Below are 25,535 nucleotides of genomic sequence, written 5' to 3' on the forward strand. Positions count from 1 at the left end.
TCTGCAGATAAAATATTTATAACATAAAAAAATTGTTCCTATTCGACAGTCTTACGTAATAAATTTGTATCTCATAGTCGTTGCATAATTTTAAAAAAAATGTACTGTATGCACTTAACGTGTTTGCTTTCTCCACTTAGAAAATAAATCAGAGATGTGTCGCGAGAGCTTGGAACGTACCTGTACTTGGGTATTTCCCAAAGGAAAAAAAGCGGGACTAAGCACACTGCCTTAGGGAAACATTGTGATCGTTTTGTTTAATTTAATTGTATATTTCGGGCTCAGATCACTCAAAGGTATCTTGCCAATGGTGTGACCTGAGACAGAAACTACATAACAACAAGCAGTTGGAAGATCCTGTTGGCAACAATGTTGCCGTTGCTATGGGAGACGGTTGTCAAACAAATTCCACAGAGCGAAATACGACTGCGTGCGCGTGGTACGTTGTTTGGGCCGAAGGCACGTGCGAGTGATTTGGAAGTACTAAGACAGTCACCTTTTTGTGTCATCGCTACCTGATCATATTTTTCATTACTTATGGTAAGTATTATGCTACTAGTATTTTTTTTTTTTTTTAAATTACGCAACGGAGCCAGTAAAGCGTTTCTTCATATTTGGAATTTAGAGAATGCCATGCGTTTGTAATTAAACGTGATTTTTCAATCTCTGTTAAACATTGAATTTTACATACAAAACAAGATTCCGAAACGACATATTATTTGTAGCGTGCACCGTGATACGTAGCTCAGTAACTCAAGGAAAGCTTTCGTTTTGACCGTGATATTCACCACTCATATACTTTCCGGCTTGCCGTATTTCAGCTGTCAGGAACTACATGTAAGTTAACGCAATAAATAAAATATTTATTCCGAGGAATAATATGTGTAAAGCATTTCTTCCCAAATCTTTTTAAGGATCTTGGGATTCATACACTTACTCCTTAATGGCTTTTGTTGCTGAAAATGAAAACCAATCTTAGCGAAACACAGATCAGATTCACACAGTTTTTTATTATTTTTTTATATTTTATTCTTTTTTGTGGGAAAATGCCGTTGTAAGCACGTATAGTAAACCTAAACATTAAGTTACAAACAGCAGACAAACGCAACTATTTATTGTAACTGAGGAAGCAGCAGTTTTATTTATGATTTCTTCTTCTATATTGTCACTTTGGCCTGGGAGACAATATGCTTGCTCAACATTTCTCCTGGCCCTGGAAACCATATGCATGCTCAACATTCCTCCACCAATCATGTCCGTTTTTGGCTTTTTATGGACCTTTCTCTGCTTTTTATGCCCATTGGTCCAATATCCCGGTTAATATCATTATTTAGTTTCGTCTGTGGTCTTTCTGAGCCCCTTCTGCATTTATTCGATCCTTAGAAGCCACTCGTGGTAGTCTTACCTCTCCCATTCTAATTAGGTATCTGGTCCACATCGATCTACTTTTCTTCACCATTTGGACAATATCAGCTTGTGAATGTAGGTCTGCCAGTCCCAGATTTTTCAATATAGCCTCCATTACTGTGGTTGAGATGGCGCCAAACATTTTTTTAGTATCTTTCTGTCAAAGACTAGCAGTTTCTTCTCATTAGTTTTTCTTAACGTAAGTGTTTGACAGTCATGTAGAGCTACACACTGGTATAGTCTGATATAAAACTTCTCAGAACTGCACTACTGCACAGTGTGTCCCATAAGGGTAATTCTAAAAAATTGGGCATATTTTGTAATTTTTTTTATAATTTTGGAAAGAATCATATTTTATATATTTTTATGTTAGCACAGTGAAGTAAATAAATACTTGAATAGTGGTTCCAAAAAAAAGATTGCACTTTTTGAAAAAAACTAAAGAATTTATTTAGAATAGTAATGCAGGTGAGCTTGGTAATAATGGAGATGATAACTGCCTAAAATGTCTGAATATTGGATAAGTTAGAGGTTAATAATGGTCACTGAAAAATAAAGTGAATCATTATTTGTTATTTTTGCTGTTAGTGTACGAATAGATAAGATACAAATGGTACATCAGGCTGAAATATTATAATTTTTCAAATCATCAAAGTAGTACTGTCCTCAGTTAGTGATGGTTGGTGGATTTAAAACTGTCAAGATTTCACATCATTCTTCACGAGAGACCTCGTTTTCAGGGAATACAGACAAATTACCCTAAAAATCTCAGGCCTTAGCCCAAAGCAAGGTTTTGAGTGCGATGAACAGCTTTAAAAACTAAAAACCATTAGGCTGTTGTATGTAACATTAATATAAACCTACTCAGTAAGCATATATAAGCTAGATAATCCCATCACTACTTTTTAAAAAGTAAAGAAAATAAGATCATTTTGATGCATGAGGCTAACCTTTTAATATGTTGAAAAACGTAAGTTAGAGCCTAAACTGTCCTTAAAAAAATTAATGTCTAGTTAAAAGATAGATTTCTCACTCTTACGTGGACATAGCTTTTCTAATTTGATAAATAAGAGAGCTTATTTTATCATTTAATCACTGACCAACACTCCGTTATTACATTCTCACCTCTGTGAAGATCATTTTTCACGGACTTGAGAGTAATGGAAGTGTGGAAACATTCACAAAAGTAGATGTCGAGGTGCTTCTTTTGAGGTTAGACTTTCCTGCTTCCTTAGTGATAATCTACAATTAATGTGTAATTAGTTGATAAAAATAACAATTATGAATTATTAAAACTTACATATAGCAATGGCGTGATGGAGGTGATGATCATTAATGTCAATATTTCATCCTCGCACCATAATAATTTAACTCAAACTGTTACAATCGTACAAGCCACAGTATAACTGCCCAAGAATCAAGATGGCTGCTTGCAGTTCCCCGTACATGAAGAAGAAAGCTTCAAGAGAAAAAATTATTGAACTGATAACTGTTATTCACGGAGGTGACGCTGTAGCATGGGACTCGGTTTGAACAATTTTTAAAGAACTTTAAAAAATGGTTTAATTGAAAAATACAGAAATATCTTATTCTGAATAAATTTTCTAATTGTTAAAATGCTTAAAAATTAAAACCCTTAATAATGCCTTGTACAATTTAATGTAATGTAATCAAGATAGGTGAAGGGGTAAGTAACGGAGGTGAGATCTCTCATACCATTAATCAAATTTTTAACAAAATTGAATAATTTTATTTAAAAATAAGTAAATTAATGATTTAACATAATTTTAAACTAAACTCAAGATGTTTGAAAAAACGTGAATGCATTTAAATAATGCATGTTATTACCTGGGACCTAAATATGCACAATTTTTTAGAATGACCTGTAAGCAAAAATGTGCTTCTGTTTGCCGCTGTGATCCTTGCCTTAATCTCCATTTTCATTCTATGCTACTCACTATAAATGCTTCCCAAACATTTAAATATGTTTATTCTTTTAAAAGTTTCTTCATGAACTGTCAATAGGGCACCATCATTGGGTGCCTAGTCATGACCATTTAGTAGGTATTTGCCTCATTAATTTGTAAATAAATACATTTTCTTGCAATATTTCTGTAAGAACTTGTCATGAGCAGCAATTTGTCTTCCCTACCTCTTATTAGAACATCATCATCTGCATATGCGAGCTGATTTATTGTGTTGTTACCCAATTTTATTCCATATTGGTTTTATTTTTGGTGTAGCTTTTCTAAAATTAAATTAACAGGTATTGGATATAATGTGTCTCCTTGTCTAAGCTTAGCTCTGACTTCAGAATGCTCTGACATTCCTGTAATGATCTTTACTCCATAATAGATGTCCTCTTAAACACATCTGTACTAGACATATTAACTTTTGCAGAAATTGAAACTCTTTCAAGGCGGTAGTATTGCACCCCTGTGTAGGCTGCCATAAACTTTTCTGAAGTCAACAAAACCTTTTAAATATCAGTGTTATGTTCCCAGTCTTACTCAGTTACCTGTCTGAGTGTAGAAAAGCTGGTCTTTACTGTAGCCAATCTGTTCCTTCTGAAACCAAATTGATAACCCCGGTAGTTCCTTCTGGAATTGCGATCATTCTCTTCAGTAGACACTGTGATCGACTTTTGTAGCTTACATTAAGGTGTGCAGCATTTATTTGTTTAAAGTGAGGTGGCTCAAGCACGAACAGTACTTAGCAGTATTGTAATAGTTTGTTGCTAATAAAGTACATAAATTTAAGTTTCTGTGGTTTCCTTGTCCTTTGTTAACAGATTTACACATGATATGATCCCCAAATAAATTAAGTAACATACAGTCATCCCTGTGAGATGTCAGCTACAGGAAGTCCGTATATTCTAGTAAAATGAAAATAATAATAATACAAGCACCTTTCGGAAGATAAGTTGTGATGAAGCAAGGTGGGATCTCTTTACTTCCTTTCTTGTTTTGTCATCTGCCTCCTTAAATTCATTTTATTTTTATTTTTGCCTAATTACCATTAACATGCGTGATTATAATCTGCATTTCCATAAAAGAGTGAGGTTGGCCCTCAGTCTTAAGGAATGTAGCACCAGGTCTAATTTTGTTCTTAGTTTTGTGTATGTAATTAATCTCGTAATTTATTTTGACCATTTCTAGTTAATACCTTTTATTATAGGGTGAAATCAGTAATTGTTTCATGACTTATGCTGGATTGTTGACTTGTAAACAAATATAAATTCTGTACTAATTATAAACATTGGGAGGAAGAACTACTATGAGTCTTAAAGTATTTACTTGGCTCTATTTGAAAACGTATTAGCCAATCTAGCCCTTAATTAATTCCAGAATAATTACCAGGTTTGTCAAAGGTACGATTTGTACAACTATATCTGTTAATTTCATTATTTAAACAAATAATTTGGCCTAACCTTCGTGGTAGAAGGAACTGTTAAAAAGAAGGAATTTTTGGGTATATTCTCTGTTAATTGAATGAGTTATGTTTTAATTGTAATTTCTGTAACTTAAACATCAAACAATGTATAGTTTCAGTGCCTTTTATTGTGAGGATGTATAAGGAACAGATTTTTGGTCCTGAGACAGTCAGCCCACGGCCGATTGTCAAACAGGAATGATGTATTGGTTAAATTAACAACAATGCATCAACTTAACAGTGGAATAGGACTATCAATGAAGAAATAAAGCAGGCAAACATCACAAAGTGAAACTTTATTTGTACTTTTCACCATCTGGCCCCCATTAGTTCTGAAGACACTATCATATGCTCCATAAAATAATGAAGACCAATGTGAACATAAAAAAACAGCTGGGGATCAGTTGTGTTAGTGCCCATCCTTCAATTTATAGTTGTTTTGAGTGTTTTTAAAGAAAAAAACCCTTCCTAAATTAATGTCATGTGATAGTATTTTGTAAGTGCAAGGCCCTGTGTATAAACAAGAGAACTAATTAGGAAGGGTGTTAGCGGAACCTGTTTTTACCCCCATCATCAGTTCTACTCAGCTCTCAAATTTCTGTAGTTAACTGTTACTGCAACTTTAAATAACCATACCACAAATATTTATGAAAATTATTGTAATGCTCCATTTCACATTTTTAATAGCACATCAAATCATAAAAATTATTCAGTGGGTATGTACGTAAATAAAATTCTGCTTATGGCCTCTGCCACCCACTTCAGAGTGTGTGGCAGAATGTAAAGTAAAGCTGTCAGCACCTAAAGGAAGTCAGTTTGAACACTGCAGTGCTTTAATAGGCACACTGGGCTTACATCCTGAAGGACAACAGGTCAAATCAAGGTGCAGCCATCCGGTCTTAGGTTTCCCATCATTTCCCTAAATAATTTAAGGCAGACGCAGTTTTTTTTTTTTTTTTTTTTTTTTTTTTTTTTTTTTTTTTTTTTTTTTTTTTTTGGGGGGGGGGGGGGGGAGGCATGGCTGATTTCCACTCCTAATCTGAGCAGTGCTCTGTCTCTGAGGACATCATTGTCTACCAGAAGTTAAACGCTAATCTTTCTTGCTTTTAGTCACTGTCCTCACCCATCCAACCCCTTCCCTGTTCCCATTCCAGCACTACACAGCCGTCATTCCACTACCACACCCAGTCTTTTTATTTCTCTCCTTTTTCGCCCCTTCCCCCACCACCCCTCCCCACCTTTCCCCTACCCTCCGTCCAACCTGCAGCATTTCACTTTCCGTCACCCCCATCATACTATCCCTCCCCCTTCTTGCCCCAGCCTCCTCCTTACCCCCACCCCGTCGCCACTCCCATCATGCACTGGTGCTGCTGCTTGCAGTGTGGTTTCAGTTGCCGGAGTCTGCATTCATGTCTGTGAGTTGCATTTGCGTAAGGGGTGTGTGTGTGTGTATGTGTGTGTGTGTGTGTGTGTGTGTGTGTGTGTGTGTGTGTACGTGCATATGAGTGTGTGATTATTGTTGATGAAGGCCTTAATGGCCGAAAGCATTAATTGTGAGAGTCTTTTGTTGTGTCTATCTGCGACTCATCATCTCCGCTATATGGTGAGTAGCAACTTTCCTTCTCATGATATCACTTTCTCTCTTTACTAGATGTGGTTTAATTGGAAATGTTGTACCCCACCTTCCTCTGACCTTTGAACTGATTCACCTAGCCAGTTACAAGGGAACCCACAGTTTCACATGGACCCCAAACCTTAGTGCAGCTCCTAGGATACTGTACATGAAGTTGTTGTTGTTGTTGTGGTCTTCAGTCCTGAGACTGGTTTGATGCAGCTCTCCATGCTCCATGCTACTCTATCCTGTGCAAGCTTCTTCATCTCCCAGTACCTACTGCAACCTACATCCTTCTGTATCTGTTTAGTGTATTCATCTCTTGGTCTCCCTCTACGATTTTTACCCTCCACGATGCCCTCCAATACCAAATTGGTGATCCCTTGATGCCTCAGAACATGTCCTACCAACTGATCCCTTCTTCTGGTCAAGTTGTGCCACAAACTTCTCTTCTCCCCAGTCCTATTCAATACCTCCTCATTAGTTACGTGATCTACCCATCTAATCTTTAGCATTTTTCTGTAGCACCACGTTTCAAAAGCTTCTATTCTCTTCTTGTTCAAACTAATTATCATCCATGTTTCACTTCTGTACATGGCTACACTCCATACAAATACTTTCAGAAACGACTTCCTGACACTTAAATCTATACTCGATGTTAACAAATTTCTCTTCTTCAGAAATGCTTTCCTTGCCATTGCCAGTCTACGTTTTATAACCTCTCTACTTCGACCATCATCAGTTATTTTGCTCCCCAAATAGCAAAACTCCTTTACTACTGTAAGTGTCTCATTTCCTAATCTAGTTCCCTCAGCATCATCCGACTTAATTTGACTACATTCCATTATCCTCGTTTTGCTTTTGTTGATGTTCATCTTATATGCTCCCTTTAAGACACTGTCCATTCTGTTCAACTGCTCCGGAATATTTTACCCAAGAGGATGCCATCATCATTTAACCATACAGTAGAGCTGCATGCCCTCGGGAAAAATTACAGCTGTAGTTTCCCCTTGCTTTCAGCCGTTCGCACATGAAGTAAGAGTATCATTTTACCCACTTCCTACTCCATTGGCAAATTTGCTTAAGAATCTAACTGTTTAAAAGCTCCATACAATCCTGAATTTCTCTTATTCTACTGTCATGTTCATTATCTATAATTATGTGGAAGCAAGTACAAATTTATTACCTTTTCCAAGAATCAAGCAATCACCGATAGACACAACAAAAAGACTGTTCCAAATAAAGCTTTCGGCCCATAAGGCCTTCGTCAAAAATAGACAAGACACACACACAGACACACACACAAACACAACTCATACACACATGACTACAGTCTGAGGCAACTGTAGCCACACCATGAGCAGGAGCACCAGTGCACAATGGGAGTTGCGACTGGGTGGGGTTAAGAAGGAGGCTGGGGCGGGCAGGGAAGGGATAGTAGGGTCGGGGTGGTGGACAGTGCAGTGCTGCTGGAGAGCATGGAGGGATGAAGTGGACAGGGTAGGGCAGCTATGTGCAGTCGGGAGGTTACACGGAGGATAGGGGAGAAGTGGGGAGAGGGGGTAGCAGAAAAGGAGAGAACTAAAAAGACTCGGTGCAGTGGTGGAATGGGAACAGGGAAGCTGTATGGGTAAGGACAATGACTAACGAAGGTTGAGGCCAAGAGGGTTACAGGAATGTAGGATATATTGTAGGGAAAGTTCCCACCTATGCAGTTCAGAAAAGCTAGTGTTGGTGGGAAGGATCCATATGGCACAGGCTGTGAAGCAGTCATTGAAATGAAGGATATGTATGGCAGCATGCTCAGCAACCGGGTGGTTCACTTGTTTCTTGGCCACAGTTTGTTGGTGGTCATGCATACAGGCAGTTTGTTGGTTGTCATGTCCACGTAGAATGCAGTGCAGTGGTTGCAGTATAGCTTGTAGATCAGGTGACTGGTTTCACAGGTAGCGCTGTCTCTGGTGGGATAGGTGACATTTGTGATCGGATTGGAGTAGGTGATGATGGAATGATGTATTGGACACGTCTTGCATCTAGGTCTGTTACAAGGGTATGAGCCATGAGGTAAGGGGTTGGAAGCAGGGATTGTGTAGAGATGGACGAGTATATTGCGTAGGTGTGGAGGATGGCGGAATACCACTGTGGGAGGGTTGGGAAGGGTAGTGGGCAGGACATTTCTCATTTTAGGGCACAATGAGAGGTAGTGGAAATCCTGGTGGAGAATGTAATTCAGTTGCTTCAGCCCTGGGTGGTACTGAGTTACGAGGGAAATGCTTCTCTGTGGCCGGACGGTGGGAGTTTGGGAGGTGGTGGGAGACTGGAAAGATAATGCAGGGGAGATTTGTTTCTGTACAGGGTTGGGAGGATAATTACAGTCTGTGAAGGCTTCAGTGAGACCCTTGGTATATTTTGAGAGAGACCACTTGTCATGACAGATGTGACGACCATGGGTCCGCTAGGCTGTATCGAGGGACTTCTTGGTATGGAATGGGTGGCAGCTGTCGAAGTGGAGGTTTTGCTTATGGTTAGTAGGTACTGATGTAGCCATCTTTGAGGTGGAGGTCAACATCTAGGAAGGTGACTTGTTGGGTTGAGTAGGACCTGGTGAAGTAATTGTGGGAGAAGTTGTTGAGGTTGTGGAGGAATGTGGATAGGGTGTCCTCACCCTCAATCCAGATCACAAAGATGTCATCAATGAATCCAAACCAGGTTAGGGGCTTAGGATTCTGGGTGTGTAGGAAGGATTCCTCTAGGTGCCCCATCAATGGGTTGACATGGCTGTGGGCAGCCACATGGCACCATCCTATGCCAACATATTTTGAATCGCATGGGAGATTGCTGAACATTTCTGAAACTCTTTTACACTGACTAAGAATTCATTGACTGATATAGCATGATCCAAGGAGAGGTAAGCAACATATGATTTCCTTTATATAAGTCTCATCAGATGACCATGGCTATGATCATGATACTAAACTCATGAAAATTCAAGATGATGCAAAGGTCTACTTACAGTAATTCTTCATGTGTACCATACACATATTTTGTGGTGGGTGCACTGATGATGATAGGGGTGTAGTGGTGCGTGATGTAGGGCCTAACGTTTGCCCAGGGTCAGACTAAATGACTAAAGGTATTTGATTGTGTCAATAAATACAACAGGTGGGGTGGCACGATGTGTCTTGCCAAAGTATACTTTCATTTGGATGGTACAGCACAGCAGCGGTTCAAGAATGAAGAGTAAAAGTTCAGTAACTGGGAAAAATTTCAGGTGAGAATTAAGAAGACATCGCCGACAACCAGTGGCATATCCCAAGAACAGAGCCCAATGCTATGGGTGGGTTGGAGGAGGGGGGTGGGGGGAGAGGGTGTAGGAGATGACACACCTGTATTTACAGAGTGTTTTAGGACTGTGTCTTACACAGTGTTCTGAAATATGACAGCAGCTGACAATATTTCACACCCGATGAATGGCGTAGAAGACGACATCTACAAGTGCTCTTTTTGAGGGATGCCATCACAACAGAGGACTTCATCAAATGTGCTAGCACCTTTATGAAGTGCATTAGAAATGAGTATACCAAACAAAAGATGTTTGACAGACTTCTGATTGTCATACCCTGGAAGTCATGGAAGACCAATAGAATTGCTAATATGAGATTAGAAATGACAGTTTATCGTATGTTTCAGTGTAAAATGCAGAGGCTAGAAGTAGCAGCAGTGGATGGTGAACTCAGCCAGGAGGAAGTAGTATTGAAGGAGGTCATCAGTCATTGGTGCTGATATGTACTAGGTAAACCAACTTGCAGGAGTTGGCTATGAAACCATAGATTTATGCTACAATCATCAGATAACAACAGAGATGCAGCCGGTTTTCTTGCAGTTCGATCACCGCGCAGAAAAGCAGACTTAGGGAACAGAAGGACAACATGCTGATATGTTTCCAATACATCTCAATCATTTCCCATCACCATACTTCCAGCTGCCAAAATCAGGAAAACTACATGAGATGACCATCTCTGGGAAAACAGCAATGTCACCATCAATACCAGTCTGTGCCAGCACTAGTTGATTCTAGGGCATCATTTTCTGTGGTATCAGCTGCTTACATTTTGCAGTGTGTGGGTTGCAGCTGTAGCAGTTATAAAGCTAAGTATTGACAAAGTTATTTGTGCACTGTTATACAGTTATTAAATTTGTGCAAGATGGGTCCCGAAACAACTCACACAGTTGCATAAACAAACGTGCTTGGACATCTGCAGAAAACATTTCGATCACTGTGGTAACGAAGGGAACAACTTCTTAGACAAGATCATTACTGGTGACGAAACATGGATCCATTATTACGAGCCGGAGAGTAAGCAGCAGAGTATGGAATAGAAACATCCAAATTCTCCATGCAAGAAAAAGTTCAAGACCCAACTGTCTACAGGAAAACTGATGCTTACGGTTTTTTGGGGTGCACAATGTCCAGTACTAGAACATTATGGGGAAAGGGGCACAACAATAAACAGTGTATGTTATAGTGAGATGCTTACTGCCAGGCTAAAGCCTGCAATTCGAAGCAAACGCTGAGGATTGCTGTCAAAAGGTGTTGTGATGTTGCACGACAATGCCCGCCCACATACTGCTGCCCAAACTGCTGAAATGCTCCAGAGAAACAAATTTGAAGTACTGAATCATCCTCCATGTAGTCCCGATCTTGCCCCTTCTGACTATCACTTGTTTGGTCCACTCAAACAGACATTAAGGGGCTGTCAATTTGCCTCGGATGAAGCAGTGAAAGAAGCAGTACATTCCTGGCTCACAGCTCAATCAAGAACCTTCTTTTATGAGGGCACCAGGAAGCTTGTACAACAGTGGGGGCCAAGTGCGTTGAAACGCAAGGGGACTATGTCGAAAAATGATGTTCTTGTAAGTTTCCTTTTGATTACAATAAAATTTTATAACTATGTTGCGGATAATAATTGACTTACCCTCGCAGATAGTAAACTGAGGTAGCACGAGCATGTGGGCACATAAACCACAAGGCTTACTTCTGCCCTCTTTGTATTCAGAAATCTCTGTGACTGTTTTGACCTATGGATAAGATTAATTGCTAGCATACATTTAATAAATTGTGTCCCATGGTATAATCTCCTGGGGTACTAAAGCTAACAATAAGCTTCTTCAGTGACCCCAAGTAACTGACAAGCATAATACCCGAAGAAGAAATAATTCCCACATAGACTAAGCATATCTCTCTAGACTCCAGAATGGAGTTTTAAGTTTCATATTCTCGGGCGGAATTCTGTAGCACGTTACCAATGGACATTAGGCAGGAAATTGAAAATCCCAAAATATTTAACACACCAAAAAAAAAAAAAAAAAAAAAAAAAAAAAAAACACTTACTGGCTACTCCTGTAATGTGCACTAGACTCTCACTAATTCGGCCCTCAGTAGTCCGGCTCTCAGTAATCCGGCGCACATCCAAAAACATGTGCACAATGAATATGCACAACAATGCTTAGTTAAACAATGCTTTATATACTATATTTGAAATTGTAGCTTTCTTTACAGTTCAGAATCATGTTTTCTAAAAGGAAACACCTTACGCAGACCTCAAAAAATTCGAAATTTTAGATAAGTTAAATCGAGATTCTTCACAAAAAGCCATTGCTGCTGACTGCAATGTTGGATGGGCAACTGTTTACGACATCAAAAAGAAAGAAGATGTTATTCAACAGTACTCAACACAAATGGATAGTGAGTTGGGAAAACGGAACAACAACACAGTAAAGGAATTCCAGTCAGTGGCCCAATTATAAAGCAAAAAGCAGCTGCATTTAACAAACAACTTGACAGTGGTAACTTATTTGCAGCGAGCGAGGGTTGGCTATCAAACTGGAAAAAACGACATGGCATTCGGCAGCTGACAATTATCGGAGAAAGTCACTCAGCTAATGATAGGGATGCTGATGAGTTTGTAAGCAAGAAACAGAAGATAGTAGAGGAAGAAGATTTAACTGCTGATGCCTTATATAATGCTGATGAAACAGGAATGTTTTACAAGATGCTTCCTTCAGAAACATTAGCTGCCAAGAACGAGAAGGAAGCTCATGGTTACAAGCAACAGAAACAGTGCGTAACATTAATGGTGTGTTGTAATGCAAACGAGAGCCATAAACTACCACTTATGATGACTGGAAAATCCCAACATCCACGCCATTTTCAACACACTGACATAAATACTCTACCTGTGCAGTATTGTGCTCAGAGGAAAGCGTGGATGGACAGACAAATATTCTCTTAGTGGTTCCATGAAATGTTTGTACCAGCAGTGAGAAAAGAGCTAAAGAAGAAAAAGCTTCCACTGAAAGCTATCCTTATAATTGACAATGCTCCCAGTCACCCTTCAGATGTTTCTCTAAAGTCCAATGGTATACAAGCACTCTTTCTCTCACCCAGTGTGACAACCCTAATTCAGCCCATGGACCAGGAAATTTTGGAATCAACTGAACGTCATTATTGACATTCACTTCTCGTCTCCTTGCTGAAAGAAAGTAAAAACGACTTTATCGAGACTATGCTGAAGGTGTGGAAAGCAATTGCCATTTGTGATGTTGTTTTCCAAGCAGCCAAAGCAAGGGATAAAGTGGAAAGCACTACCATAATGAAGAGCTGGAGACAATTGTGGCCGTCCATTGATGCCAAATTGGATCCGGTAGTGAGTGACAGTGATGAGCCAGTCAGTTCGGAATTATCAATTACATTGTACACTGACATGTTCCACAACCTTCCAGGAGGAGAAATTGATGATGAAAATGTTACTAAGTGGCTGTATGAGGAAAACTGTGATACAGACCAAACTTTAACAGATGAAGAAATAATCAAAAGCGTGCAAGAAAGTAATGATGAAAGTGATGAAGAAGAGGACACAGGAGGAGAGAGCATGAAGATTTCTCACAATGCTGGTGCTGAAGCTGCTGAGGTCTTCCTGGAGTACATTATGCAACAACCAGATATATGCAGTACTGATGTAATGCTTGTAAAGAGGTTGCTTGATAAAGCATGCCACCATCGCGTATCATCTACATCTATACTCGGCAAGCCACCCAGCGGTGTGTGGCACAGGGCACTTTATGTGCCACTGTCATTACCTCCCTTTCCTGTTCCAGTCGCGTATGATTCGTGGGAAGAACGATTGCCGGAAAGCCTCCGTGCGCGCTCGAATTTCATCATTGCGACAGTTAAAAATTAAGGACATGTTTCATAGTGAGTGACACGACTGTATAATTATGTACAGCATACTCTCAAGGACTAAGTTTTCTTTGAAAATTAATGTGTTTTTGGATTTAATAAAGTATATCCTCTATGTTTTAACTTTGTATCCTTCTCTTTAATATAAAGTACAGTACACTATATCCACTGTGTTTTCAAAATAAATATAAAACAAAATAAATGAAAAAATAAATTTCAGGCACTCAATAATCCGGCACTCCCGCTAATCCGGCACCCATATGTTCCAGAAATGGCCGGATTAGTGAGAGTCTGGTGTATCTGAATACTTGGACACACAAATGTAAATTTAGCCTAAGCAATATTTTTGTTTCAGATAGATATTGATTTTGTTAGTATACGGACAGGCAATAGTGATCCCTGCAAAATTAAAAATAGTTTGTGTTATAGTATTATATAATAACAGCAGCTGAGTAGTATAAGAGGAGTAGAAGTGGCACCACTTGTAAACTGTAGTACACGGTTTTTAGCGTTTGTATATCATGTGTGCCTAAATCAATGTGGTGTCATCATAGACTGGGATGACACAACTCATCTGATAACAACATGCACATGTACAGATGGCAGTAGTATCGTGTACATGAAGTATAAAAGGGCAGTGCATTGGTAGACCTGTCATTTGTACTGAGATGATTCACGTGAAAAGGTTTCTGATGTGATTATGGCCAAGTGATGGGAATTAACAGAATTTGAATGCAAAATGGTAGTTGCAGCTAGATGCATGAGACATTTCATTTCTGAAATCATTAGGGAATTCAGTATTCTGAGCTCCACAGTGCCAAGAGTGTGCCAGGAATGCCATATTTCAGGCATTACCTCTAACTGCAGACAATGCAGTGGTCAATGGCCTTCACTTGATGACTCAGAGCAGTAGCTTTTGCATAGAGTTGTCAATACTAACAGACAAGCAACGCTGCATTAAATAACCACAGAAATCAACGTGGAACATACGATGAACATATCTGTTAGGACAATGTGGAAAATTTTGGAGTTAATGGTAGCAGACAATTGAAGCGACTGCCTTCATTAACAGCATGACATCGCCTGCAGCTCCTCTCTTGGGCTCGTGACCATATCAGTTGGACCTTAGATGACTGGTAAACCATGGCCTGGTCAGATGAGTCCTGCTTTCAGTTGATAAGAGCTGATGGTAGGGTTCATGTGTAGCACAGACCCCATGAAGCCATGGACCTACATTGTCAATAAGACACCGTGCAAGCTGGTGGTGGCTCCATAATGACGTGGGCCGTGTTTACATGGAATGGACTGGGTCCTCTGGTCCAAATGATCCAATCATTGATTGGACATGGTTATGTTCCGCTACTTGGAGACCATTTGCAACCATTTATGGCCTTCTTGTTCCCAAGGAAAGATGGAATTTTTATGTATGACTGTGTACCATGTCACTGCGCCACAATTTTGTGTGATTGGTTTGTAGGACATTCTGGATAGTTTGAGCAAATGATTTGGCCACCCAGATCGCCTGACATCAATCTCATCAAACATTTTTTGGACATAATAGGGAGGTTAGTTCGTGCACAAAATCCTGCTTCGGCAACCTGTCCACGATTATAGATGGCTGTCAGCATGGCTTAGAATTTCTACTGAGGACTTACAGCAGCTTGTTGAGTCTGTGCCACGTCGAGTTGTTCTGCTACACCAGGCAAGGTCTGACGCTATATTTAGAGGTATCCCATAACTTTTGTTATCTCAGTGTACTTTAGAAACTGTTTATGCCCATGATATTTTTTCAAACATATGTGGCAGTGTTATCTTTACTTACAGTGACTTTGTCATACGTGTTCAGATCTGTTCATAATCACCAAAAAAACACTGAGCCCAACCAAAAATGAACATATATTTAATATGGTGTTACAAAAGTTCAGTGATCATTTACTACCAAAAACTGAGTTAAATAATTAAAGTTTAAAGAGGTAAAATGAACAAGGAAAATATTAATTAGTTTATTTTTATTAGGGTAATCATTTGAAAAGTACAACCATATTTAAATGTTAACAAGACTGTTTACACAAAACTGTCAAGTTGCAACAAGGAAATAGGTTTCCTTTAGAGACTTTTTGTGTTGATTTATTTGCACAACATCCTCACAGTACTGCATCTTCTTAGCATTAGTTGAAGATGTTAAGTAGTTACTTTCATCTTTTTTTTGTAGGAAAACCTCCATGCATGGAGGAACATGCATATATGTTAGAGAGGACGTCAAACACGAAAATTTAAAGTTCACTAACCAGCTAGGGGAAGAGCAAAACTTCGAAATTTCTGCTACAGAACTGACAAATTTAAATATAATTGTTATTTGCATATATAGAAGCCCAGATGGAAACGTAACTACTTTCGTTGAAAATCTTGAGAAGGCACTTAACAGTATAAAAATAGTTAGTAAAACAACCATCATATGTGGTGATTTTAATATAGATTTCAACAAGAACTCAAAAGACAGATTAAACCTTGAGGCCTTATTAAAAACCTACAACATACAAACAACTATCAAATCCCCCACCAGAGTCACCAAATCGTCAAGCAGTGCTATAGATCAGATACTAATAAATACAGATAAATATTTATACAAATCTGGAAATATGAATACAGGCTTCAGTGATCATTATGCACAGTTTATTGAATTCCCAGTAGACACTGCAGGAAATACTGAACAACAAATGACAAGAAAAGGTAGAAATTTTAGCAAGCACAACCTAGAACACTTCAGGCATTTACTGAAAAAAGAAACATGGAATGATATAGACAACTATGAGGACACATGTAAAAAGTTTGACAAGTTCATGGAAATATTCTCCCATTATTTCAATATTTCTTTTCCAGTTAAAAACCAAACATTAAAAACTAAAAAAAGAAATGTTACATGGCTGACGAAAGGCATTAAAATATCATGTGCTGAAAAGAGGAGACTTTATGAAATCTCAAAAACACAAAATGTTACAGAAGAATTTCTGGTGCATTTCAAGAATTATAAGAGAGTGCTTCACAAAGTCATAAAAGAATCTAAAAAAACAACAAATGATCACCATATAAAAATGGCCAGGAACAAAATGAAAGCCATGTGGAAGATAGTCAGAGAACAAGTAGGAAACGATACCTCCCAAAATGGAAATCTCCAGGTAATCCAAGATGGCAAAAAAATTACAAATCCAGAAGAAGTAGCCAATGCTTTTAATACATACTTTGCAAATATTAGTGAAAAATTACTATCTGACATAAAATCTTCAAATAAAAATCCTGCTACAACACCATCCAATCAAAATAGAAACTGCAACTCCCTATTTCTTACTCCAACCAACTCTAAGGAAATTATACTATCAATAAGAGAGTTAAAAACAAAATTTTCAACAGGTGTGGATGAGATTCCAGATTATGTCATTAAAAATGTGGGGGACCTCATTGCAATACCATTAGCCCACATTTTCAACAGTTCATTAACAAATGGAGTCTTTCCTTCCTGCTTAAAGACAGTGAAACTAAAACCACTGTTCAAAAAGGGTAAGAAAGAAGACATAGCCAATTATAGACCTATTGCCTTGCTATCTACATTTTCTAAAATACTAGAAAAAATTTTTCATAAGAGGTTGCTAGATTTTCTAGAAAAGTGCAAAATATTATCCATAACCCAACATGGCTTCCGGAAAGGCCGATCAACAGAAACAGCAATATATGAATTTCTGGGTGAAGTACTTGAAAAAATTGATAGTGGACAAAAAGTAACTGGCATATGCCTTGATCTGTCTAAGGCTTTCGACATCATAGACCACACTCTATTGCTGCAGAAGCTTGAAAGAATTGGTATCAGAGGTATGCCTAACAGCTGGCTTAGATCATATCTTACTGACCGCAAGCAAGTAGTAGAAATACATTTTCACAAAGAAAATAAATCAACAAGACATTATTCTGATTATAAAGCAGTAAAATATGGAGTACCTCAGGGCTCGGTACTTGGCCCCATCCTATTTTTGATATATATAAATGACCTAACATCAGCCAACCAGTACCATAGCACTATCCAGTTTGCAGATGACACAAGCATATTAGTCAGCGGGAAGACTGCAGAGATACTACAGACAAGACTGTCTGAGGCATTAACAAATGTTGTAAACTGGTTCAACCAAAACAAACTAATAATAAATAAAAGCAAAACAGTAGCATTAAATTTTCATAATATCAAGAGAAACATTGAAGAGGATATAAGAATTCAGATGTCAGACACGGATATTGCAAGTGTGCCTAATACAAAATTTCTGGGGATCTGGCTACAGGATAATCTTAGATGGGAAACTCACATTGACAACATATTAAAGAAGCTAAGTACCATGTGTTATTTAATGAGAGTGCTAGAAAACTGCTGTCATAAGGACTGTCTAATGACAGTTTACTATTCTAATATACATTCTGTCCTAAAATATGGGATCACTTTTTGGGGTAACTCGCCATCCTGCCTAAAACTATTCAGGATGCAAAAAAGAATAGTGAGAATCATGGCTGGAATAAAAAGGAACAAACCATGTAGACCATTATTTAAAAGGATGGGGATTCTTCCCCTTCCTTGCATTTTCCTATTTGAAAATGCAATGTTTACAAAGAAATATACAATAACAAATCCTAGTATCCTCCCCAAAAATGAAAATGTTCATCATCATAATACAAGACAGAAAACTGACTTTCATGTACTCCATACAAAAACCAGTTTGTGCCAAAAAGGAACATTACACCATGGAAAAATTATCTACAATAAATTGCCAAGAGAAATTAAAGTAATGACAGATATAAAAATTTTTAAAGCAGCATTAAAAGAATATCTGTTGACACATTGCTTTTATAGTGTGGAAGAGTTCCTCCAAAATCCTCGAGAGTCTAAGTGATGATTATGCAAATACTGTAACCATTAATATTGGCCTATAAATACATTCAGATGTAATTCTCAAGTTTATAATGGGGTTCAAGTATAAGTTGTATAGCGACTTGCCCAGTATATGAAGTAAAATTCTGTGAATGTAATTCTCTAGTGTACATGTCAGTTCATAGTGTAGAAGAGTTCCTCAAAAATCCTTAGAGCTTAAGAGAGGATCATGCAAATACTTTAATCGTTAATATTGGCTTATACATGTATTCAGTTGTAAACTTCAAGTTTCTAATGTGGTTTAATTATAACTTACACATTGACTTGCCCAGTATATGAAGTGCTGTAAAATTTTGTGAACATAATTTTCTAGTTTCTAAAGTGTTTTAATTGTAAGATATACTTTGACCTGTCCAATATCTGATGTGCTGTACTGTACATGTAAGATTTACTGGACCAATAAATACAATACAATACAATACTTCTTCTTATCTCTAGCTGTTTTAAGAATGGGGCAATTCCGTGCCAAGTGGTCTAATATTGAGAAATGTTCCCACATGACCATCATGGATATTGATGAAATTTTGTATGAACATTCACACATGTTCTCAATGTACACTGGTAAAGTTTCAGTTTCAGAAATTCAATACTTTCTGAGATACAGTCACTTGTTTAAGACCATAGCACAGCTTTCTATAGTGCGTCCTTGAATTTTCAGCAACTTTGAGATGAGATATCTCTGTAAGTATTTGCATGAAAGAAACAAAACTTGGCCATCTTATACAACTTTTAGAGCTCTTTAAAGTAAAATATTAAGAAAAGCATTTCTGAGCAATTTTCATATAGATAATTTGAAGCAAAGTTGGGCGAAAAAAATAGGTGTTTGAAAAAATGCGAACTTTAGTTTTTTAAATCTCCAAAAGTAATTGTGGGATGTACATGAAACTTTGCACACCATAACTCACCAACACAAGGTCTTAGAAAATAAAATTTCATTCTCCTGTTGCTTTCCATTATTTCACAAATCTAGGATGAAGTTAATCATTTTTCAAAAAGTGCTAAAAATGGGTATATTTATTCAAATTTTTCAAAAAAGTGTTTTCTCCAAACTCTTCTGAACTATGGTCATTAGAAAGAGCATATTCTAAACTATCTAGAAAAGTGGATTTGGTTTTGCAATGCAAGCATATAAAGCCCTAAAAAGTAGCATCATCAAAGAGGCGCACTGGAAGTTTGAACACATTTTTTCTGGCACTCAAATTATACCTCAAACCTTTTATTATGCCTAATAAATGTTTATTAGTGCTTTGAATAATTGAAATAAAAAGATCTGGTAAATAGACAATTGTAAGTGTTCATCTGCATAAAACTCTTCTCATTAGTAAAAGAGAGAGAGAGAGAGAGACTATTCATTGAATAGTAGCTTCATATATTTTGTACTCCTCAAAATTGTAAATATTTACAGGTGGAAAATGGAGACCTAATTTTTGGATTCAATTGTATAAAACATTTTTCCAAAAAAGAGTTGGTTTGCTTGAATCATGCATCAAGTGATGTAAATTTATCAATCAATATTGCAGAGATTTTAATACCTAGGTGTTGTAACCTGTGAATTTTTGTCTTAAAGTTATTAGGGAAACATTTGAAATTGGTTGGTTAAACATCTAAGAGTTTTAATTTTGTATTTAATCACACTTAAATGTAGCCTACTACCTTGGTAAATACGTAACCACTAGTTTCATAGAGAAAATTCACAAGATTCACTGTTTATAGAAAATATAATGGCAACAATTACTTCAACAATCAGATTGTTTCATTATTGTGACCCTTGTTTGAACAATCAGTATTTCAGTGGTGTGTCTGCAGCATAGTGAGTGGGTTCTCTTGACTTAGTGTGGCTTGTTAAGTGATTTGTAAGACCATCAAATGTTTTGATTGTGTCTTTTATAGCATATATCTCTTATTAGATTTATTCATTGGTATTATACATTGTGTATAATTTCATTCAGTAGCAATTTGTCTGAAATTTAAGCAGAAATATTTTTTGCACTTAGAGGCCAAATACATTATTTAGTTACTGATTAGAGATGGATGCAGAAGGGAACAGCATACCTTCCTGCTCAATTGGGCAAGGAGATAGTGGAACAAAATGTCATGTCACTTTCTTTGCCAAAAAAGTTGCTTTAAAATGGTTTGCGGATTTTAGTGATGAGGAAAAAGAGTTGTTGGTCCGACGTTCTGATGCAAAGCTGGACAATACCCCTCAAGTTTGCCTACAGCCCTGTTATTGACACAATATGAGAGGTTACAAAAAAATGCTTCAATCCCTTTGGGAAGGTGAATCTAATGTTAAGGCAGGAATTCGTACTCTTGATACTGAAACAGCTAATAAGGCTTCTGATATGTTGAAGAAGCAGCTTGTTAATAACATAAGCCAGGTCAGAAAATTTGTCCGGCTTGCAGGACTACCTTAAATAAACACTTGGACGAAGCTTTATCAGCCTCATCATCACATTCTGATGAGGACTTTACACCAAAAGAAGAATTAAATAGTAGCTTGTTGTCTATCGGTATTTCACCCCTGAAGAGAAATACAGAAATAATGCACAAGCTACATAGCTAGTGCTGCTACCATTTGTTTAAGACAAGAAACATGAATATTCATTAATGTATATGTGATCTGTGTAGCAAAGAACATTCTCTTCCTCTTTGCCAGTATTACCCCAGCTGACAGTAGCTGGTCCCCCCCAAACTTACGTGTATAAAGTAATCTAGACATAATTATGGTAAGTATCAGTTTGAGTTGATTAGCAGTAGTCACAGTTTGTTGTTAGTGTAGGCTACTTTACAGAAGTAGCCGGCCATGGGTGCTTCCGCCTGTTAATGTATAACTCGACTCGTTTCACCTCTCTGAAGGCTTTGATGGGTTTGACAGAACATAATGTGTGAGTGAGTGAATGAATGAATGAATGAACATGTTTGTTTGACTCAAAGGAGAGCGCTGTGTAAATGCTGAAAAACCTGAACTGGGAGACACTCAAAGGTAGACATTTATTACACCATAAAACCCACTTATAAAGTTTAAATATAATAATAATAATAATAATAACAGTACTAAGTGAAGATTGGTTGGTTGGTTGTTTCGGGGAAGGAGACCAGACAGCGAGGTCATCGGTCTCATCGGATTAGGGAAGGACGGGGAAGGAAGTCAGCCGTGCCCTTTGAAAGGAACCATCCCGGCATTTGCCTGGTGCGATTTAGGGAAATCACGGAAAACCTAAATCAGGATGGCCGGACGCGGGATTGAACCGTCGTCCTCCCGATTGCGAGTCCAGTGTCTAACCACTGCGCCACCTCGCTCGGTATACTACTAAGTGAAGACTCTAGGTGTATAGTACAGCCTATTTATTGTTCTGATAGGGAGAGCAAAAACAAGATTGGACTAATTACAGTGCACACAGATGCATTTAAGTGGTCATTCCTTCCACACTCCATACTCAAATGGAATAAGTGGTGCACTGGCAAGAACCCTCTGCCAAACACGTTACAGCAGTTTGTAGTGTATGGATGTAGATTTAGTTCTGTGAACTGAACAGATAAAACATTTTGGTCCCATCATAATGAACTGACAATTACATTTGCAGATTAACTGTGTCCAGTCGTGCATTGGAGGAGAGCTAAGATTGTAGCCAAATTAAAATTTGACAAAGATCGAATAATCCAAAAGATCATCAGTCAATTTTCTGGTTATGCCATATTTACAAGGCTTTGCAAATACTAATACAAAATATTGAAATGATCCTGACTTCAGAACAGACTTGCTTCACTGAAGGGAAATACTGTGCATCTCATTTAATCTGTCTGACTTGGTGTATCAAAGATAACTGCAAAAGAAATCAGATTATACTAACTTTTTCCAAAGATAACAAAGCATCTTATGATACCCAAATCATCACCCTTTTTTCCATGTTTTTGTTTGACTGGGCTTTTAAAAATTGTGTAGGACAATTCATTAGCTTTAATCTTCATGTTCATCATACCTTCCCAAAATTTCTTTAGTATCTCACTCAAAGTTTTTCTGATATCAGTGCATTTTTGAATTTCAGGGTCAATTGTTTGAATGTGAAAAATATGACTGTAAATTTTTTTCTGAATGTAGAAAGTGTGATTGCCTGTAGTTCAGCTGCAACTTCCACGAGATCCTTTCGAGTGTTAGCAAGCCATTGTTCCTTGGTTTGTCATAAACCATTTATGATTTAGAAGATTTTCGTGGTTTATCATTAGTCATCCATTTGTGATATATGCCTATAAATTTTCAGATGTATTTTTCGTGCAACAAAATTTCTGCCACACACAGACTTTAGGGATATTAGACCGTAAATCTGTGCACATGTTCTTCAACCGACTTATGCATATGAGTGGCCTGCATTCTTTCCTAGTCATGCAGACTGAACAGTTTAGCTTAGCTGCACAAAAAAGCCACCCAGAATTTTATGGACGTAGCTGTGTTATGTGTTTGGTGTAGGTGTTCACATTGACTTTGAGCACTACATCAACATGCAAATGTGAAATCTAGATTATAACCCCTTCACTGCCTTCGGCTCTCATATGATCAGAGCGAAATCACTTGTCACACCAGATCTCTTGTTTGTATTAAATTTTAAAGGTGGCATAATTCCAAACTTTTCATTTGAAGGTTCATAAATGGAAGTAACTAGGATGTTGCTAAACTCTACAGAAATGAAGTTAGTTAATTTTCATATGTTTCCTTATGATAGACACAACTTACCATTAGGTTTGGCTTCACAAAGAGAAGCACCTCCTTTATTGATTGCATTGATTGAACCATCTACGAATCTTTGGACATCTGTGTAGCGAAACTCAATGTGTTTCTCGACTGCATAAGTTGTCGAAAAATTGTTCATTAGCTGTAGACAAGCTTTCAGTATTTATGGATGTAATACTTACAGTAAGCGCTAAAGGGAACAATTGGACTAAATTCATCTTTCACTCGTACTTCTGGAATAGGAGGATTGACCAGTGGATCACAGTTTCCTGGGGATGCCTGAGTATTATAATTTTGCACTCTTTGGGGATGCTCCTTTCACATTTTGGTTTATAAGGACAGATGCATACACTTTTGACAAGTCCTTTATACCCCATTATTGAGCTTTATAACCAGAATTTCATGATCACCAAAACTTCTGAGATGTCTGAAGCTACTTAATATGTTGTTCTTGTGACCCTTTTCTTCCCTTTAATGCTGTGTGGTACTTAAACTGCTGCTCATCTCTGTGCATATTTGAGGAATTCCGTTTGAAATTGGCAAATAGTTATCCTTATTTTGTGTTCCACCATTTTTGTCCACTGAATTCTACTGGAGATATTCATTGTCTCTGTAAAAGCACATATTTTAGGAAAAGTCGTTTAATATGGTAGGGGTTTAATTAAATGTTGGACATGATCTTCAAGATAATTGCACATTTGGTATCAAGAGGTAAGACTGGACACAAGTGTCCCTAGTGATGCAGAGAGAAATGTTTATTTGGCCCATCAATTACCTGATGATGATGATGATGATGATGATGAGGTCCCATACTCCGTGGAGCATAGGGGACAATGCGGGAGACCCGCACCGCCGACTAGGCAAGGTCCTAGCGGAGGTGGTTTGCCATTGCCTTCCTCCAATCAATTACCTACTAAGTAAAAATTCCTGGATTTGATGTTGTACTAAATTTACTGACATTAGTGATAAATCTAATAAACAATGATATTGTGCATAGTTCTGTTCCACATATAGTTGTTTGTGGCTTGAATTGGTTATGACCTGTCAAAAGTAGTGTATTATTTGTCTGTATGGTTCCTTCCAGCATAAATGCAGGTTTCCCATTAAATAGACAGCTTTATGATCCATTAATCCCAAAATAAAAGGGGCAGTCCAATAGATAATGGCTTACATACTGGTCTGCTGCATCATCAATGAAGTTTTGTTTGCCTGACACCTCTTTCAGGACACAAACATCTGAGTGTCACATAGGATAAATCAGTCTGTAAGAAAGATTCAAGGGATGTCTAGTGTATTCCATGGAGTTAAGGGTTCTGTATGTGGTTACCATGAGGAAAATCATTGAGTTACATATCTTTCGAATTCCAAAAGACAGTTATTAGAACTTTAGAAAATCCAGGATGGGATGTAACAATATTACGAAAATGATAACTGCTGTTCACCATAGAGCGGAGATGCTGAGTTGCAGATAGGCACAGTAAAAAGACTGTCATAAAATAAGCTTCCGGCCAACAAGGCCTTTTTTTATTTTTGATAAAGGCTTTGATGGCTGAAACCTCATTTTGTGGCAGTCTTTCTGTTTTGCCTATCTGCGACTCAGCATCTCCGCTATACGGTGAGTAGCAACTATCCTTTTCATAATATTGTTATTAGAAATTTACATCTTGACAGGCAAGGACGGGCCTGTGCTGGGGCCCTCACTCCTTTTTTTCCCCTCCAATCCATACTTGTCATCATGGTCTTTGATGTTTAGTGATGTAGCCAAATATACTTGCAGCTCAAAACTCATTGTAAAATCATCTCTTGTTATCTATCAGACTCAAAAGCAGCTGGCAGGTGCCTAAATGAATATTTCTCTGTTGCTCATTTTGGGGGCTAAATATTAGTCATCTACCACAAGATTTCAAAAGGGCAAATGTGTTGTCATAAACTACATTTGACCATAAACATAGTTTCTGAGATTTGTTTTGAACAGTATCACAACCCCTACAAAATATTTTGGCACATTCAAACACTGGGCGAGATAGTGACAAGAAGAACAACTCATTGTGCAGCAATATCTCACAAGGTTTGATAACTTCCTTTGTGAGGAAACAGACAATAATCTGTTTCACAACAGTGGTGTGTACAGTTCTACATCATGCTTGCTTAT

General features: G+C 37.8%; 1 protein-coding gene across 2 annotated transcripts in view; it reads left to right on the forward strand.

The window, feature by feature from the left end:
* The first annotated feature begins 323 nt into the window (after nt 1-323).
* The window catches only part of LOC124619520 (intraflagellar transport protein 56), a 179,054-nt gene continuing 153,842 nt past the window's right edge, over nt 324-25,535 (forward strand). For both annotated transcript variants that reach the window (XM_047145967.1, XM_047145968.1), the window contains exon 1: nt 324-540. In XM_047145967.1, coding sequence (XP_047001923.1) covers nt 538-540 — 3 coding nt within the window. In that variant the 5' untranslated portion in view covers nt 324-537. The remainder of the gene's footprint in view (nt 541-25,535) is intronic.

This window comes from Schistocerca americana, chromosome 6 (genome assembly GCF_021461395.2).
Source record: "Schistocerca americana isolate TAMUIC-IGC-003095 chromosome 6, iqSchAmer2.1, whole genome shotgun sequence".
NCBI lineage: Eukaryota > Metazoa > Arthropoda > Insecta > Orthoptera > Acrididae > Schistocerca > Schistocerca americana.